The sequence below is a fragment of the Buteo buteo genome, chromosome 8 (assembly GCF_964188355.1).
Source record: "Buteo buteo chromosome 8, bButBut1.hap1.1, whole genome shotgun sequence".
Lineage (NCBI taxonomy): Eukaryota > Metazoa > Chordata > Aves > Accipitriformes > Accipitridae > Buteo > Buteo buteo.
The window spans coordinates 3143246-3162110 of NC_134178.1; the positions used below are offsets into that span (position 1 = coordinate 3143246).

An 18865-nucleotide genomic window follows, 5' to 3' on the forward strand; every position below is an offset into this window, starting at 1 on the left:
TGGAGCTATGGCAACAACTTTGGTTTGGTAAGTTAACTGTATCACTGTGTACCGGCTCAAATCATGGCATCACCTGAATGACAAACATGCCACTGTTTGTATGACAGCTGACAAAGAGCATTGTTTTATTTTAATCAAAAGCATTTAAATCCAGTCAATTCAAAATTCTAAAGCATGTGAAAGCTAGGTATATATGAAATGCAGTATCACTCTGGTTTTACTCAAACTGAAGAATTTCTTGACACTGTTATTTCAAAAATGTTTCTCTGCCATAGCTTAAAAACTTGAGTAACTTCTGAGTTTGAACCCCACGTTTGGTGATGTGATCTTGTTTTGTGCATGTGTTTAAAAAGAGAAATAAGCCAAACGGTGGATACACTGCACCAGATGAAAGGCCGTCTGCAGATCAGACAGGCATTCTTCCTATAGCTGTCTGTGTTTCCAAGGATGCGAGTTTGCTACAGCTAAGCTGATCTAATAACTAGCCACCGCTGAGAGGGGTGGTCTCATTCTCTCCAGTGCCTGGGAATGGGCATTCTGGCTGTCGGAGTGGCTAGTCTCTTTTGGCACCAGGGAGCTGCTACAGGTGGTTAGGGTGGTTCCTCTGCTTCCATCTAAGACTAGGTCCAGCAGCGAGAGGTAGTGTTGTACTAGGAACTGGGTAGGTAAGTTAGAAGGATCAAAGTCTGGTAGGTTTTTTTTTAATTCTCTCTTACCAATGCAAAGGAGTCCTTGTGGAGAAGGAAAATAATCTTCAGTTTCAGAACCATAAAAATCCTCTCTTCTAGATAGTTGAAAATAGTCAGTATATCCAGGCCAAATAATACTAGTTAATGCTCCTGCAACAGCGTATTGGCTGTAAGGACAGAGTCCTATTTGCTCTCAGATGGCTCTGAAGTGTTGGTGCTGCTTGCCTCTAAGAAGATGGAGTCAGTGCTTCGGTATTTTCATGAGCAGCAAATGGTCCTCTGGAATTTTCTGCAAATGAAGGTGGAAAGTTCTTTGGGCAGTGACTAGCCAACACCGATGTTTTTGGAAAAAAGGTCAAGGTTAGTCTGTGGTGAAACAGCACAAACCCCACCGGTTTCCCTGGGTTTCTTAATGAAGGCACAGACAGATGGCTGTCAGACATTTTAGAGGAGAGGACTTGTAAAGCTTTAGTTGTCATAACTGAGGCTTTTAAAAACACTTCCAACTATGAAACTGAAATATATGCTTTTCCAGACACAGTTCTTGCTCTTCAGCTGAAGGCTGGTGTGTAATACTCCTGACCCATGCGAGTGAAGGTATCTCTCTAGCATCAAGATGAGCAGAACATACTCCACCTCCCCACACTGCCAAAGTCAGGTGTATGTAAGGAAAAAGCTCTAACTGGTCTTTTCTCTGAGCCCTCCATGCACTTGGCCTCTGAAGAAATCCAGTCTGAATCTATTTTTTTTGTGTGTGTGTCTAGCAAGGAAGTTTAAAAAAAAAAAAAGGTGAAGGGATTTGGGAAATAGCAGGACATCCATCACGTTAGCTGTTTTGTCACTAAACTGGCCAGCCACTACCTGCCTTTGAAAAGGCTAGGGAGTGATTTACTGAAGGAGCTCCTGAAACTTGTGACGGAGGAGAACGCCTGCTTTAAACACGCAAAAAGAAAGCCATGGCTCCAACGGATGTTAGCCACAGCCTGTCACGATCACTCTTCTAGCTTCAGTGGTTACATATTGTTTAAAACGGTGTGGTAAATGCCCGTTTCTCCCGGCAGGGACCGATCCACTGCTGACAACGTTGTTGCAGGCTGTCCTTGACCCTCACGCTGCAGCTTGTACGCGACCGACGTCAACCACCACCCTCTCCCAATTCAGGTGCGTGCATTTACGTTATTCTGCCCCAATTAAGGCACCGTACCACTAGGGTTTATGGGCCCCTACATCCTCGCAGCAGCGGGAGCCCCACCGGACGCCCCTCAGGCGCAACTGGCGGGACGGCCCCGGTCCGTTCGCTGCTGCCCCTCACACCCCTCTCGGGACGAACCAGCGACTGCAAACCGGCTGCTGAAGCCTCCAGCGCCAGCCCAGGCCTCGGCCGGAGCTCGGGCCTCGCCCAAAGAAGCGGCTCCGCCTCGCCGGGGGGCCTCCCTCCCGCGTTCGGCCGTGAGGAGGGAGGCGGACGGCAGCTCCCTCCGCCCCGCGCTCGTCCGTGAGGAGAGAGGCGGGCGGCGGCCCCCTCAGCCCCGCTCCGCCCCGCGCGCGCGGGGGGGCGGACCCGAAGCCGCCTCCTGGGCCGCTGATTGGCTGCCGCCCCGGCGGCGGCTCGCGGGGCTCCCGTCTCGCGCCACTTTCGGGAGCCTTGGCGCCAGCGGAGGGGGCGGCGGGCGCCATGGCCGAGAGCGGCGTTCGGAGCCGGGACGGTGAGAGACCCGTCGGGGGGGGGGGGGGGAAACTCGCTGGGAGGGGAACGGGGCGAGCCCGGGGTGGCAGCCTCCGCGGCGGGGAGGTGGCTGCCATCGTTCTCGGGTTTAGGCCCGGGGCTGGGGGGGGGGGGGGGAAGCAATGGGGCAGCGGCGCTGAGGGGTGGGGAGGAGGAGAGCGCGCGTGCGCGGCGGGCGGGCGGGCTGCAGCTCGGAGAGGGTCGGTTTCCTCACAGCGGTGAGGCCGGGTTATCCCGGGCGGGAAGGCCGGAGGGTTACCTTCCCCCCGCCCCTCACGGGCTGCCAGGCTGGGGACGCGCTGGCATTTCGCTGCTGGGCAGCGGGTGGTCTCAGGTGGGGTTGAAAATAACGTTTTCCTCAGGAGGACGTTGCCTGAGGCGCTTGCTTACGGTGAGCGCAAAGATTTGACAGAAAAATCTCGGTAGAAATACACCCAAAGTGTTTGCGTCTTTGCAGTTCTTCCACAGATGGTGCCAGGCAGCGTAAGTGCCCCTTAGCGATACAAATCCTTACTTACTCGTCTCGGCCACACTGCCTAGGTGCAGCTCCATTAACCGTTTGGCCTCCTGCTGTCATCAGGAAGGGACTGGCCTTCTCCTCTGGCTGCCTGGCCTGGCCTGGCTGCTTGCGCTAGCCCTGGGTCTCCTCTGCCTGCAGCCGGGGGGTTCAGCTCCTCACACAAAACCTATAGGCTTGTTCCCGGGCTAGTTGTCCGCTTTCATACGTTGGATTGGGACCATTCATTCTCTGTGGTCAGATAAATGTGTGTCCCCCCATCAAAATCAAGGGGGAGAGAGGAAGGTCAAGAGAAACGGAGAGCACCTTGCTGGGGAGAGCGCTGTGAAGGGAAGAAAGTGTAAGAGGAAGGGGGGCAGCAGTCTTCTGCTGCCAACAGATTACTCGTTCATCTCAACCTAGCTGCACTCTTAAACGTTGTGAAACCACCTAAAAAAAAAATTACTGCTTTGTAGAAATATAGGCCTTTTCTAAGTCTGTCTGTTCCCGAGTTGTCATGGAGACATGCAAAATAAAAGGAGCTGGAAATTCCCAAAGAAAGAGTGGGGGGATCCTTTTCAGATAAGGATTGATGAGATTTGAGAGATGCTTTGGAAATCTAGGTGATAGCGTATTGCTGAATATGAATGAACTGGCACGAACTCTGTTTGATCTCTGTGTCTGAGACCATGCCTCCGGTATAATTCCAGAATTGGCTCATCAGGAGCCGTCTGTGTGCCTTTAACCAAGTAGGTCTCTATGTTCATTTTAAGCAAAACTGCAACCATCTATTAATACATCACTGAATGCTAAGTACCAAAGGTAACAGCAGCTCATTACTAAACTTATTTCTCTTGTATTTAATTAATTGCAGCTATGCATGAGTCTGGAAGTTTTGCAGCATCACGTTCTAGACGTGAGAAGAAGTCTAGAAGAGGCCAGCAAGAAGCACTAGAACGTCTGAAAAAAGCCAAAGCTGGTGAAAAAATAAAATATGAGGTGAAAATTCCTCCTCTTTTATTAGAAAGTAAATGGGAGCTGAGATGCTTAACTACCCTTTAATATGTGTCTAAAAGTTACAGGAAACAAAATCTGCCTTTCAGATCAGGTTTTTTTCTTTAATGGTGTATGTTTTTCAGAATGTAACTGTTTTGCTGCTTTCTGGTATCATTTATTTGCTTCTTTCTGTTTTCAAAACTAAACCTGTTTTATTAACTGCAAGTCAAACATGCTTGTTACTGCTTGGTAACTATCCCACAGAGATAAATTTTAAAATTTAATTGTGTAATTAGTGTTATGATAGGAAGTACTTTTTTTTTTTTTAACTTCAAATGATTTTAAATGTTAAATGAATTTCAAAGCTTTACGTGACTGAAATCCATTAATATTGATATGCTATGTTTCCACAAAGAACCCAAAATTTAAGTATTTAACTGATAGAACTGAAATCTGGCAGTGTAACATTGATACTGTCCAATTAATTGTAATGCCAATAGGAAGTGACTTGCACGTTGAGGTGGATAAATCTAAAGAAGCCTGGCGTGCGTAGATCATTAACGTACAAGTTTACTCTGAGGCACAAAAGAGCATTTTCAGCATTACGCTTGGGCACATCAAATCACCTTCCTTTTCATTGAGGTCATCTTGGTGTTTGAAATAGAGCCAAAGGTCAGAAGTCTCCATTGCTAGGATTTTTTGGGGTTTTTTTGTAATGTGAAACGAGCAATAAAGCAAGTCAGTCTCAAATGAAATCTCTACCAGTGCTTCAGTAGATTTTGAGTTTCAGCATACTGTGATAATTTTAAAAATTCGTCACTGCCAAAAAGAAGCTTAAACTGAATGTGTGCTTACTAGTTGTGAACGATGTAACAGTGTAGGGAACCATGCATTTCTTGGGAACTTTTATGTTCTTACTGATGACCTGTATTAATAAGTAATGGGATGGGAATTATTAATCCTCAGTATACTTTAACTGTAGGTTGAGGAGTTCACAGGTGTTTATGATGAAATAGATGAGGAAGAATACTCCAAGATGGTCAGAGAACGTCAGGATGATGACTGGATTGTTGATGATGGTAAGTTAAGATACATTTGGAGAATTATTTTGATTATAGTGTTATAACTCAATTAGGCTTCATAATGTTATAGTTAGTATGTTCTTACAAATTGTTTTAGGAGGCAAGAAAAAGATAAGCTTTTATATGGAAATGAATCTTTTGCATTGTTCTCATAGTGTATTCGGATGGTAATGAAAATATTTTTCCATTAAGAAGTTTTTGAAATTTTATTTCCAGTTATCAATGATGTAACTTTAACAGGAAGTACTGTAATTGATAATTTCTAATTAAACACATAATAAGTGTATTTAGTCTAATAGAAGGTACAGCTGGGAGTGCTGTAGTTTTTAATACTTCTGCATTTATAACTTTTGCTCTATATTAAAGGAGAAAAGTTTAAATATGTAAAACTTTTGATTATGAATATATTTAGAAATATCAGTAGACAGAATTTAAAATGTAAATCTTTAACAATTTGTTTTTCTACAGATGGGATAGGTTATGTAGAAGATGGAAGGGAAATCTTTGATGAAGATCTGGATGATGATGCTCTTGGTTCCAATAAGAAAGGTAGGTTGAACATGACCGCTGTAGAATGGCTTCCAGTGGCTTTTAAAAGGTACCTAAAATGGGCAGCTTCTTGGCATCAGTATGTGGTGAATGTGGCCAAATAACATGTTACTTGAAGCACTATAGTTCTGTGCCTGTGACTGTGGATTTTGTTTAGCCCCTGTGATACAGAAGGTAGAGGTCCACAAATTGAGGTAAAATCACTGCTAACTACTTCAGCACTACTGGGGCAATTTTGCTTATGGTCCTCTGCGGGATATATATTCACTTCTAGAACAAATGCATCTAGGAATGATCTTGGTTTCCAAAGCCAGTGTCTAAAGGATGCTTGGTCTCTTTTGCCACTAAAATACCTGCATGCTTTTAAGCATCTGGGATCAAATGATTTTGCCAACTTTTATGAAGTTGCTGGCAAACTCAGAAATTGAGTCTGGTGTTGGGAATCCAAACCTAGGGCTAAACTCCTGGACACTTGTGTTTTTTTCGGGAGATGTTTCCATGTAAAGTATCTTGGTCCTTTTTCTGGAGTATGAACTTGGGTATGCAAAGATCATCTCTGATGTGACTAGGAAAGATAGGGTGCTGATAGGGTTTTGCGCTTTTTTGTGTGTGCATGACAGCCATTACAAAGCTGACGGCAAATGAAAGATGATTAAGCCTCATCTCAGCCAGCAGTGTGAAGGTGAAAAAATATACTACCTCAGCTATCTATTCCTGGACCCTTAAACACTGAGCTTTGCTGATGCAGAATTCACATTTTTATATTTTTCTGTAGGAAAAGGTGGCAAAACATCTACGGTTGATAAAAAGAACGTGAAAAAATCTGTGGTGTCAAAGCCAAACACAATTAAGTCTATGTTTATAGCCAGTGCTGGGAAGAAAAACACAGATGTAAGTTTTTATGTTTTTGAATTTCAAGATTTCTAACTTGCTTGCAGTGGTTTAGTGGGAGTGGAATAAAGCAAGGTCTCATTTCAGTTTCTTATGTCTAGCAAGACGTAAACTCCTGTTACAATCTCTTAGATATGGAGCATTCCTGAAAACATGTGTGTTTTGTGGAAACCCTTTAGTTGTTTCCTGCTGGTCTCATGATTGGGTTTGCACATATAACTAAGAACTGTTTGGCTAATCTGTTATTTTGCAGAAAACTGTGGACCTGTCAAAGGATGATTTACTGGGGGATATTCTTCAAGATCTTAATGCTGAAGTAAGTATGTTAATAAAATCTGTTTGAAACACCTTAATGCATTCTTTTTTTTGCCATGGAACATCTCAAGAAAATAAAGTTCTTCCTAAAACTAGACCATGTAAGATTGATTTCTTCCATAGCACATCTGCTTGGTATATTCCATGTATGTATGCAGCCTACCTGTCATCTCCACCATGCAGAAGTTGCGTGACTGTATTGGTTTGATAAGCCAAAACTACTATGTCCTGATTAGACATGGTTTATATTAATGTGATGTAGAGCCTGTGCTAATGCGCCCTTCTAGGTTTTAGTCAGCTTGGAGTGAAACGGGACTTAACCTGCATCTGAATTGCATATACCATGTATGTGTATCACCATGCTCCAGCCAGTATACTGTAGCGTATTTCCATCTGGCGTGTTTGGGTTCATGAGGGGACCTGAAGGAGGACTGTTTTCAGCAGATGATGTAGCCTGAACTTCTGTCTGCCTCCTTCTGCTTTCCACAGTTTGCTACAGAGAACCAGATTAACACTTCTCTGAGTTAGGAGTGCAGGATGGCTGCTGTAGCAGGCTTGGACTGTCTCAAGTGAGGCTGTTCCTTGTCATTAATGACTTTTCAATGAGTTAATGCCCTTTAGCAGGATTCTGTAAAATGGAAAGGATTGCTTACATGTAAACCGTGAAACTGCTGTAGTGGTGAGATACTGAATTGAAATATGTTGTATCGTAATAAGCATAATGTGTTTTTACAGAGCAGTAAGAGGGGTATAGATGTTCCAATGTAAAGTTGTCTCTTGGTTTTGTACGCTTATTATTTTACTTCTCCCTGTGATATCTGATTGAGAGTTATACCTTAGGCTATCAAAAACTCTCAAATCATTAAGCAAATGCATTTTAATGCTGTCAGATTTTGTGGAGCATTGATTAGGGGGAATAATGCTAATAATTACACTATGGCTTCTATTTACTTAACTAGTAGTTAGCTATTGGCTTTTTGGCTTTGTTGTTTGTTCTCTAAAGTTTTCTTTTGTTACTAGCTGTTGATGAGTAAAAAATATCTGTGCATGTAAATAAATTAAAATGGGTTTTCCTCTAGTGTGACAGTGCTGAAAGAGCACTTCTGCCTTTCTTAAGGCATGTGTGCTCACTACTACTGTTTCAGCAGACATGAGGAACATCCCACCAGTTATTCTGATATTTGTGCATTAAAGGCACAGTTAGCTATTGAAATGCCTGCTGTTTGAAAAGTGTTTCGCTTTTTGATGACAGTTTTTCTCTCAAACTGTTTACCAAAAAAATCTAGCGGCGGTCTTCATGGGCTGATTGCTCAGATAACTTTTTCTTTTTACGTGGCTGAGCTGTATATCGGGAGGTGTGTTTTCTTGGCAAATGAGAAATACTGGTGGCTTTCTTTGTCTTTGGTGGAAAATGTTACTAACCGAGGCAAAAGAAAACACCGAACAACACCTTCATTTTGTCACTTTCTCTTTTCTTTTAATATTCAGACTGTTCAGATAAGCCCACCACCAATTATAATGCTGAAAAGGAAAAGATCTGCTGGAGTACCACTGAATCCTTTCTCTGTGCAGTCCCAAACTCCTAAGGTAATGGAAAAAATCAAAAAAGTTCTCATTAATAAGTATTAATCTGTATTTTGGTTGATTTGAATGCTGTTGTCTTTTATTTCTGCTTCTAGATTACCTATCTCATTAGCTTCCTTAGCAATGTTACTGTGTAACTTCATGCATTTTTTTGTCTTCCCTTTCCATGTTAATACTTAAACAGAATACAACTCCATCTGTATCATTAGTATAGTAGTAGTATATAGCTGTTACATTTGACAGATGAAACTGTCTTTATAATGTCCGGTGTATCACATGAAGGTGAGTTTCTGCTTTGTCTCTTTTTTCCTAAGAGTAGAAAAGACCCTTGTGGCAAGGAAAGGATGATGGGAAGTGAAATAAGCATAAGAGACTCTATTTGTGGGTGTGGAAAAGGCTAAGAAACTCTATTTGTGGGTGTGGAAAAGGCTAAGAAACTCATCTTCTGCAGAATTGAAAAGCAAATGGAAAGTTGAAGCTATGGTTAGAAGTTGACCCTAGTGGAAGATTTTGGAGTGAAAGGAGGGACTGGCTACCAAGGGTGGAAGGCTAGCATTTTGTTAAGAGTTCTGGTAAATGAGAAGGACGTTATAGCTGGAAATACAATGAGATATTTGGTAAGAGTCTGTAGAGGGCAAATGGAGTAGAGTAGATAAATCTGATTTGTGAAACCTTGTGTAATAGTGACATCAGCTCTTATGCAGATAATAATTGCGAGTGGCACTCATTTCAGCAGTTGTGTTGGAGCCTAAAAGTAATTGAAAAAGAAAAAAAGGGGGAGATACAGTAAGAGAGGATCTTTGTCTTTACAGTGCAAAACAGTGGTCACTTTTAGTAGGAAACATTGAGAAGGGAATTAATTCCCAGACAGGCTGTTCAGATGATAGTTTCTGTGATCCTAGGAGGAGGAATTGGAGATTTTAGACAATGAAACAGATGAAGAGGATGAAGAGTCCAGCCTTAGAAAACAAAGGGGCATAAAAAGCAAGATGGCAGTGATGCTTTCTACTTCAGGAGATGAGCAGGAATATAAGTATGAATAAATGCATTTGGCTGAGCTGGCAAAAAATTGTTGGTGAAGGTAGATTAAGTAATGTTTGCTTTCTGTTTAAGGTGAGTGAAGGGCTGAGTTTGGCGTTTGCCACAGTAGAAGTAGCTGTACTGAGATTGGAACCCTAGAAACGATTGTGGGCAACTCTAAATTCTATGTCGGTAGATAACAGCTTTCCCCAAAGATAGAGGTTTTGGACCTTGCTGCAGGTCAAGGGCCGGTAGATGGAGAGACCTGTCGTTGGTCACGGCGGAGGGTACTTCATACACATCCTCCATAAAAAGAGGTTCTGTAGCTGCTGCCGTGGTGGTATCTTGTCTGAAAAACAAACTATGTACTTATTGCCTCAGATTTTAGACTTGCAGAGCATGCTGAAATGCATTTTCTTTGTTTTCTTCACTCTCCCTGCCATGTCTGTAGCATGAAGAAATCCAATGGAGAAGCACTCTGTTTTCTAGATCCATGGTGTCTTCTAGACGTCCTGAACTCATTGCTGATATGAACAGGTGTAAACTGCCAGATTGGCCTTCCGTGATTGTTCCAGGCTCTGTCCCTGCCTGACGTATATTGTCACATATGCAGGTGACACAGAGGTTTTAATTTAGGAATGGAGTAGTGCTATGTGGGGAAAATAGTGAAAGTAACCACAAACTTAATTAAATGTCAACCATGGCCTGTTGTAAACTGCTTTTTAAAATTATAGTAGAAACACATAAGAATTTAAAGTTTACTTCTAGGGAGTTTTAGCTATCATGCAAAATATGTAGAGCTTTTCCTCTATCCCAGGTTACTAGTTCTGCAAATAGCAAGTGCTAGATTTTTATTTTTTTTTCCTTTTTTGCTCTTAAGAGATTTTTTTTTTTAAACTCATGGCTAAAATGTCTTTCAGGTAATCACCCCTATATCAAAGAAAGCTCCTGCTCATCTCAGAAAGGAAGCTTTTCCTCCAGCTTCGTTTCATCCTAAACGTCCCAATTACACAGCAAAATCTGTCATAGTCTCTGAAAAAGAGGATACCAAGTACGTGCAAAAAGCTACAGAAAATGGGGGAATAGTGAAGACAATAGAAGAGAAAGCTATTGAAGGTATCAAAAAGAAATAAAAACCCAGTTCTGGAAACTCTTTAAATATGGCATATTAGTGTTAAAACATTTCTTAGTTATGCTAATTAGATGCTTAGATAGCTTTAAATGTGATATTTTGTTCGTATATTAATACTGTATATTACGTTCATGCATGTAGTATGCTATCTATGTATACTGCTGTAGTATACAGTGTGTCATGTTAATGACTCAAGCCTTTAGTGCTATGTGCAACAATTCCAGATGATGATCAGGGAATGATGGATTTTGATGAGGAGGACTTTGATGAACCTATGGAAGCAGAGCATGTGGAAACTATACCTGAGACAGCTGAAAGCTTCAAGAGGGATGAGGAAATTGAAAAGAAAGAGACAGAGCAGCTGGAATCAGAGAAGAAAGAGACATCTGTCTTGTAAGAATCTCTTTTTATTTTTTTTTCTTCTACCAATAAGCCTTAGATTTATCTTCATATTTGTCTTTGCCAATGGGATAATTATGATACAGACAGAATGATGATAATGCTATGTGATGTTTTTTTTTTGTAGTGACGTTAAAAATGGTAATGTTGAACATGCTGATAGCTAATTAACTGAAAAATACTTGATGTCTTTGGGATTTAGCACATGACAACATAACACATTTCAGTATATTGAGGTGACTCAATGTGGGTGTTGAACAATGATCTTCAATGCCAATAAGCAAAAATAAGGAATTGCTAATGATGCTTATTCTAAGCAACTATGAAGGTATTTTGTAACATTAGTTGTAGTTAAAAGTATTGTTGCTAAAAGTAATTTCACATGGTGATCAGCTATATCTTTGGAAATAGGAAAAAAGTTTTTTTTTCCTGTTTTTTTTTTATTGTTTGGAAGAATCTTGAATCATACGTTTCCATAATTTTAAACTGTAAAATATTTGAATGAGCAAAAAGACTTAAACATTTAATGACTGAAAAGGTAGTTTTGTTGAAATAATCTGTTGTTCCCACTAAGCAGCTTGTACAGATGGATGGATATATTTGTTGCTTAAAGGCTTGAATGACCAAGGCTGAAATACCAGTTGAATGATTTTTAAAGCCTGCCTGTTGTGTACTGAGAACCATACTTGCATGTGTGTTTCTCTCTTTGTCACTCCATCCTTCTTTTCAGAAGAAATCTGAGGAAACCCAACTGTTGGGAATGTTGCTTGGTAGTGGAAAGAGCAACAAAAGGTGTGAGATTATAGGGCTGAAAAAAAGCAAAAGGGTGGTCATAGTAAAGGCATAAGTTTACTTCTTGTTTCTTGCTTCTTCTGCAAAACCCGCAGAAGTTGTTCTCTCCCAGGTATCTCATGTTGGGACAGAATTGATGAGGATGAAGCTGATCTAGTAGTGGCAGAAGTTCAGCTGGACCCCAATCTCCTTCCACTTGTGAATGGGGAAAATGATGATCAAGTCTTAAGATTTTATTGGCTGGATGCTTATGAAGATCAGTACAGTCAGCCAGGTAACTGTTCAGTTAAAGGCAGAAAATGCCATTCTGATTCTTTCTATGTAACTGGGATTTTCAGACTTGCCTAAATTATGTCTAGATACCCTGTCTCTCTGTGCTTCATAACTTGTACATTAATCTCTTGTTTTTCTACACCTCTGTCCTCAGTGCAGGGCACTATGACTGGGAAAAGTAAGAATGTCATCTCTTGGCCTAGTATAGCTGTAGGGACGTACAAAGGGAGCTACTACCACTTCTCAATGTTGGTGACCCATTGGCAGCCTTAACACCCAGTGCACTCCAGGAATAAGTTGATGCTGTTAATTTCTTACTCAGTGGTACAACAATCGAGCATGCTTTCTTCGTATTTCTGGAAATGTAACTTAAAATTCTGGTGGATTATTAGAAAGCAGTTGCACAATTTTATAGGAAGGAAAGGTATGTCTATCAAGGGAGGAAGGTGGCCTGAAAAATACAAGGTCTATCTAGATCCCTTTATTCAAACTGTGTAAATCTTGAGGACTGTCTTTGGATTAACATCCCTAAGATACTTTGTGCAGTTAAAGTGTGAATCCTAGCTCTCATCTTCAAAACTGCGGCATTCTGATCTCAGCCCTGACAAAAGAAGTCATGTTCACATCTGTTCTAAGCACTTCCCATCCGTCTCTCATTTCATCAGCAGCTTTAGGATCTTGGGTTTCTAATTTGTGCTTCATGTAGGTTTACTGGAAGGTTCTTCCGTATGTTGTTGAAGGTTTTTTGGGTTGATGCTGTAAGCATTGAGTCAGATATGTTTCTTTGTTACACCTTTTGTTGTGAGTTGGGATGCCAGACTTAAATATGAGACTGTGCTGGGCTGCACAGCTTGGTGATGGGAGTGGTAATAATCATAGATATCTTGATGAAATCAATGGCTTTAATATAAAATTGCTACTTTTAAAGACCCCACTATTGTTCTTTTTCCTTCTTTTTGTCTTCCAAGTCAGTGGTTGCTGAATGGAACATAATTATGAAAAGATTTCTGTTCCTCGCATGCAAGGAGTGTTCTTTTCTCATTATGACTTTTTCAGGATTGAATAATAAAGACTGCACCTGTTTTCAATTAGTAATGTAGAAGGGAAAATTTTGATACTGCTTTTTGTTTAACAAGTTCATGATCTTTGTTTATGCCTCATTTGCTGTGATGTCAAATGCATTGCCTGAAGAGTAAATACTATAGCATAATCATAAGACTCTTTCAAACTTAATGATTTTTTTTGGAGGCTTACTTTTCAAAACTCCCTTTACTATCTTAGGCAGAGAACTTGCGAATTGTAATCCTATTAACATTTTAAAGAAATAACAAATAAAAACTGCCCTTTCTTTTCCCTCTGCAAGACATTTTCCTTGTCTCATGACTTTGCTTGCCTTTTGGTTCATTGGTAGCATGATCTTTCTTTTCACAGACTTTATGTTTGATAAGCTTTACTCCCATTTTTTCTTTGTTTCTTCTTTCCATAATCAAGCTAACAGGGGATAAGGCCTGATATGTCTTCTCTCATTTCTTGGTTTTACATATGAAATGTCTCTGAGAACTCTTTGAAGTTAGCCCTGCTTTTGGGGGGCTGGTGTGGTGTGCATGGGGGTGTTCAACTAGGTGACCTCCAAAGGTTCTTTCTATCCTAAATTACTCTGAATCTGTGATGTCTGGGGGTTAAGACCACTTACTTGTCCATGCTAGAGTTGATTAAAGTTTGTCTTTGCAATCCAGGCAGCCTTTTACCCTATCTTTGACTGGCTCATGTATCCTTCTTTCTACCTCACCTGCTTATATGTATGCCTCTGACAGGTTAACTTCTCCATGCTCGTAATATTGCCAGCTCTTAAAGCAACCAACTACTGTTTTGTGGTCTCTCTCATAGTTCCATCTTTCTGTATGATATAAACCTATGGGAGTTTTTTATCCCTTTTAAAAAAAAAAAAAAAAAAAGAAGATTGCTGGGGACAAGAACTTCATCTTCCCTGTCACTTAGATCTGTAATTTGAGCTCTTTTTAGATCCTTTTATTCAAACTGTCTAAATCTTGAAGATCGCCTCTGTATTAAAATCTCTAAGATACTTTGTGCAGCTGAAGCTTGTATCCTTGCTCATCTTCTTCAAAACCACAGCATTCTCTGTCCTTGACAAAAGTAGTCTTGTTCACATCTATTCCATGCACTCAAGAAATTATTTTTCTTAGCCTGTCACTCTAACCCTGTCATCTGTCTTAGTGCATCTTCACTGATTTATCTTTGATCTAATGGAGTAAGAAAGGTGCCTCTACACCTGATAGATTGCATGGCAAAGATAAATTATAACTCTTAACCAAGGACCTGTTTGTGCATTGTCAGACCAAGGAGAAACATAGGTTCCAAAATCTTCTTTATGTGAAACACTGTTTCCGAGACAGTCTCAGCTCTGATGTTTCTGATTTCATCAATAGTAATGTACTGTAGGAAGAGTGTCTTTCATGTAATCAGATTCCAAATTGTTTGGAGTTTGAAGGGAACTTGGGTGAAGCCAGGTTTTTGAGTTGTACTTGGAAGCTTATTTTGCTTGTAATTCACAAACTGTATGTGAAAGTCAGCTGGCTTTGTTCTATGTTATTTCAAAGTTTAACATCACTTGGTTAGCAGTTTGCAGCATTTTGTGCTAATGCCAAGTTCTCTGTGGCTCAGAGATGTGCATGTACAATAATGATGTGGTCCACAGTTAAGTCAGTTGTGCTAGTCCTGCTCTATATAGGCTTTCTGAATGTCTACCTTTGTTACAACTGCTGTCTTAGCATCCAGGATTTCTTGCGATGTCATACGTCTTTCCATGTTCTCATTTGTTAAAAAGTCAGTTGAAAACTTTGCACAGTTGATAAGCTTTTAGTTGGTGTCTTCAGAATGTATTTCTACAGGTTTTATTAGTAGTAGAGTCTTGATCTCATGGTACTAAAGTGTAGGAAAAATGAGTTAATTTTACTGGTCTAGCTGAAGAATGAAAAATTGTAGGTAACACATGTTTTAGGAGTGATTCACAGCACAGGCATTCTGATTATCTTCAGCTTTCACTGACTTCTGTCTCCTCCCTCTCCCAATGAATTATCCAACTAATGTAGGTAGAATGGACTATCAGAACAGAATTCTAAGACTGGTTGTGTCATGTCATTTTGAATTTCACATATCGAGGTGTTACTATAGTGATGGAGGTAGGGGCATGAAGAACTACACAGGTATCTATTTGTAAAGCTGGTGTTTAAGAATTTAGAATGTGCTGATACATTGGAAAGATTTGTTGTTCAAGGACCTAAACCAGAAATGGTTGTGTTTCTGTGTAAGAATACATAATAAGCTGCTTTAAGCAGCATTAAGAATGATAAATTTAAGAATTGCATATTGAATTCTTTGCTCTGCCCTTCTTCCTTAGGTGTGGTATTTTTGTTTGGCAAAGTTTGGATTGAATCTGCAAACACCTATGTCAGCTGTTGTGTGACAGTGAAAAATATTGAGAGAACTGTTTATCTACTGCCACGTGAAACAGTAAGCATATCTTTCAAGCATGTCAAACATAAGTACCTTTCATTCTGCTTATGGCAGGTTATGAGTTCTAGTAGTGTGTTTGTGGGAACTGTTGAAGCCAGTGTTGTCTGTAGGTGGTAAAATCCAGTGTATACACAGGATATCATGTGAGATGCAGAGGAGAGCATTGCTGCTTCCCCCTGACCCTAACTAACAACTGCAGTCAAATTGTTATCTTTAGACTTGCTGCTTAGAAAATAAAGTTGTCTTGAAGTATTAGTAGAAAACTTAGTGCTTTTTAAACACTCTGTTTGAAATAATATTTTTTAAATTTGTGGTTTCTTGGCTGATTGCATTGTAGTTTTCACTTAAAGAAGAGGTATGTGATTCATAATAGCAAAGCAAAATTCAACTTCTTGGTCATGTCTGCTGGCGTTTTTTGTTAACTTAAAAACTTCTGTTTTTGAGGAAATTGACCTATCCACTGGCAAAGAGACGGAGACTCCGGTAACTATAATGAGTGTTTTCAAGGAATTTAATGACTGCATTTCACCAAAGTATAAGATCATGAAGTTCAAATCCAAGGTTTGTCTACAAGCATCCTATTTGGTCATTTGCTGCTGTTCTGGTTTGTAAGGTGGAAAGTCTGTTGAAACACTGTCCAGTGGGGGAGGTTATGCTGAGATGCAAATATATAACTCCTGACATGTGTAAGTGTACCTGCCTGTAAAAGCTGTCCCAGCGTCTTCCCAAATATCCATACTCCTTTAAGAAAGGTAAATCTGCAACATGATTGTTCCACCAGAGGTTTAAACGTACTGTTTTTGAAAATATTCATTAGCTTCTTTGAAACTGGGTTGAATGTCAGACTTGCTTGCTTGCTGAGCTATTTTTGAGAATACAGAACAGATAGAAGTTCTGATGCCTAAAGCCTGGGTATCAGCTCATGGTGTCAAAGTTTAAAATGAAAGATTGTGTTGTCCAGCATATAGGTCAGTACACTGGGATTAGACCATCTTTGCATTTGACCAGGTATCGTATTGAACTTCATCTCTTGGCGTGTCTCATCCTTCCTTTCACCCTTGCAAATTTATCTTTTTAGAATGGGTGCCATTCAGAGCGTGGATTGTCATAGTGTGCTTATACAGGAGGTAACAAGTTGTGAGAACTGTCATGCAGTCTTGAAACTTAAGCTGTTCTGGGCTTACAGCTATGGGCAATAGTTTTATAGTGTTATTCTGCTGTGTTCTGTTTGCTCAACAAACCTGAAAAGAACATTGGAAAACCAAAATGTTGCTGTAATGGAAAATTTGCACATACAGTAATATAATACTTGTTATAAGTCTGCAGGAAAAGAGCTGATACCGCTGATAGCGTCGCACATTTGGACTGAATTAGTTTGCTAGTGTGAGAAAGCTTTCTTATTCATTTACATAGAGCATTTGTCTTTTGGCAGGGGTGCAGAGGTGAGAAGTTTGTGTGGGGAAAGGTGGCTAATATGCAAATTAGAGGAAAAGGTGTGTTCAGAATGAAGCGCTTAGAAATTTTTCCGTTTCTTGAAGCAACATGTCATTAGTGTGGCAAAGCTGGCTTTCATTGTAATTACTGGATGGTGTGGAATTAGTTTCAACTTTTCCTAGCCTGGCAGTCTTGTGACTTTGTAGGATTCGTTCCTGAATAGTTGATCAGGAAATGGAATGGCAAGTAAAAATGCAGGAAGAATGGAATTTAACAATATGTAAATGAGGGAAAATAAAAACAAGTTCATATAGTAATTCAGTTTGGAAAGACCCTCAGGAGGTCATCTAATACAAAGCTAGAGTACTTCTGAAAGTTTCAGTTCTTAAAGTGAAAATGTGAGCAGTGTTTCTCAAATGGCAAATTCATGCAAGACATGATGTCTTTTCATCAATGTGTAGCTTAGTGCATTATTTACGTCACTCAGGGAAAATGCATGTCATTAGTACTTTGTAAAACTTTTTTTTTGTTCTAGATTATTTTTTCTCTCAAAACTCTGATGCAAATTCAGCTTTTTGAGTTTTTTTTTGGTGTTATTTCTCTTGTATAGTTGCTTATAACTTAATTGTTATGTATTGGAAAGGAATGAATTTAACAATAGGTAAAAAACAAGTTTGTCATAGCTCACTGTTTGAAGACCCTTTGACGAATGAGGGAGGAAACTTGGGGCAAATCAATTCTTCATTAAAAGAGAGGATGCAAACACTTGTACTCCGGAAATGAAAGGAGGGGGAAAGGCCTTTCAAAAGACACAGATCTGCTAATAGAATCTTAGGAAACCTCCCCTGTTCCATGGTGTGCTAAGGAAGAATAGTGTGAGTGAGATAATGGAGTAATATAGTTTAACCTTCAAAGATGGCTTTTAAAAATAAAGGTAAACCATATGCAGGAAGTATTTGAACTGTTATTTCTGATGTTAGTTCAAAGCTTATCAAATTTTTACTGAGTTTACCCAGAGCTCGGGATAAAAGACCCAACTGTGTTGTCCGGACCATGACTGTAGTGCTTCTGGGGTCCTTGAGTGTAACACAGGAGTGATCCCTAGCAAGAATAGGGAAGTAGCAGCACTAAGGTGTTGTTTAGATCTTATCTAGAATATTACAACACTTTATCACCCTGATGAGGAAAGATTAACTCAAGCGACAACAGGTACAAAAGATGGTAATTAGAAGGATGAGACAAAAGGAGAATCAGTTACACCAGATATAACTATGAAAGAGCTTTAATTTTTTTTAGCCTAGTAAAGTGAAGAATAATGATAAGACCTTTTTGCTCTCTAAAAACATTAAAAGGGGATGAGCAGCAAGAAAGCTATTTAAAGGAGAGTTTTAGCAAAAGAACAAATTTATAAATTTTAATTCATGAATAAATTAGGCAGGATAGTTGGGTATGCAGAGAAGCTCTGGAATAACCTACCAGAATTGTTTCTGAACAGTAAAAATTCAAATTCTGTTTGAATTCATCAGACTCCTCAGTAAACTGAATTTTGCTAACATGGTAAAAGGCTATCCAGCTTTATTTTGCTGGCATAATTTTCTGCTGATTTTGATAGTTACTGTCTCCTGGAAGGGTTTAATGAGAACTGGAGCTAGCAGGAGGGTATGGCACTAGTAATGTGGGGGATAAGAGAAGAGATGGGATTGGAGAGCAGGGCTGTTGGTGGGGCCTTTAGACGATTATTCAAGGACGATATTACAGTAACTCAGCTATTCCAGCTTAACACAAAATTGACTGTGAACAAGTGGCACCAAATCTGGCCAGGCTTACATCACTACAACAGGGGGTCCTTTTGCTGCCTGCATGGTAATTGTGGAAGTAGCAGGTTTGTCCCATTACTGCACCCTCCTTTTCTTTTGTTCCTCTCTGAGAGACCTGATTTTGCCTGGCTATATA

General features: G+C 40.2%; 1 protein-coding gene across 1 annotated transcript in view; it reads left to right on the forward strand.

Moving 5' to 3' along the window:
* The first annotated feature begins 2290 nt into the window (after positions 1-2290).
* Positions 2291-18865, forward strand: part of POLA1 (DNA polymerase alpha 1, catalytic subunit) — a 200313-nt gene continuing 183738 nt past the window's right edge. The window contains exons 1-12 of the mRNA XM_075033499.1: positions 2291-2395; positions 3786-3910; positions 4890-4986; positions 5458-5538; positions 6314-6429; positions 6683-6745; positions 8233-8331; positions 10269-10464; positions 10705-10873; positions 11767-11945; positions 15363-15475; positions 15923-16039. Of these exons, the coding sequence (XP_074889600.1) occupies positions 2365-2395; positions 3786-3910; positions 4890-4986; positions 5458-5538; positions 6314-6429; positions 6683-6745; positions 8233-8331; positions 10269-10464; positions 10705-10873; positions 11767-11945; positions 15363-15475; positions 15923-16039 (1386 nt within the window). The 5' untranslated portion in view covers positions 2291-2364. The remainder of the gene's footprint in view (positions 2396-3785; positions 3911-4889; positions 4987-5457; positions 5539-6313; positions 6430-6682; positions 6746-8232; positions 8332-10268; positions 10465-10704; positions 10874-11766; positions 11946-15362; positions 15476-15922; positions 16040-18865) is intronic.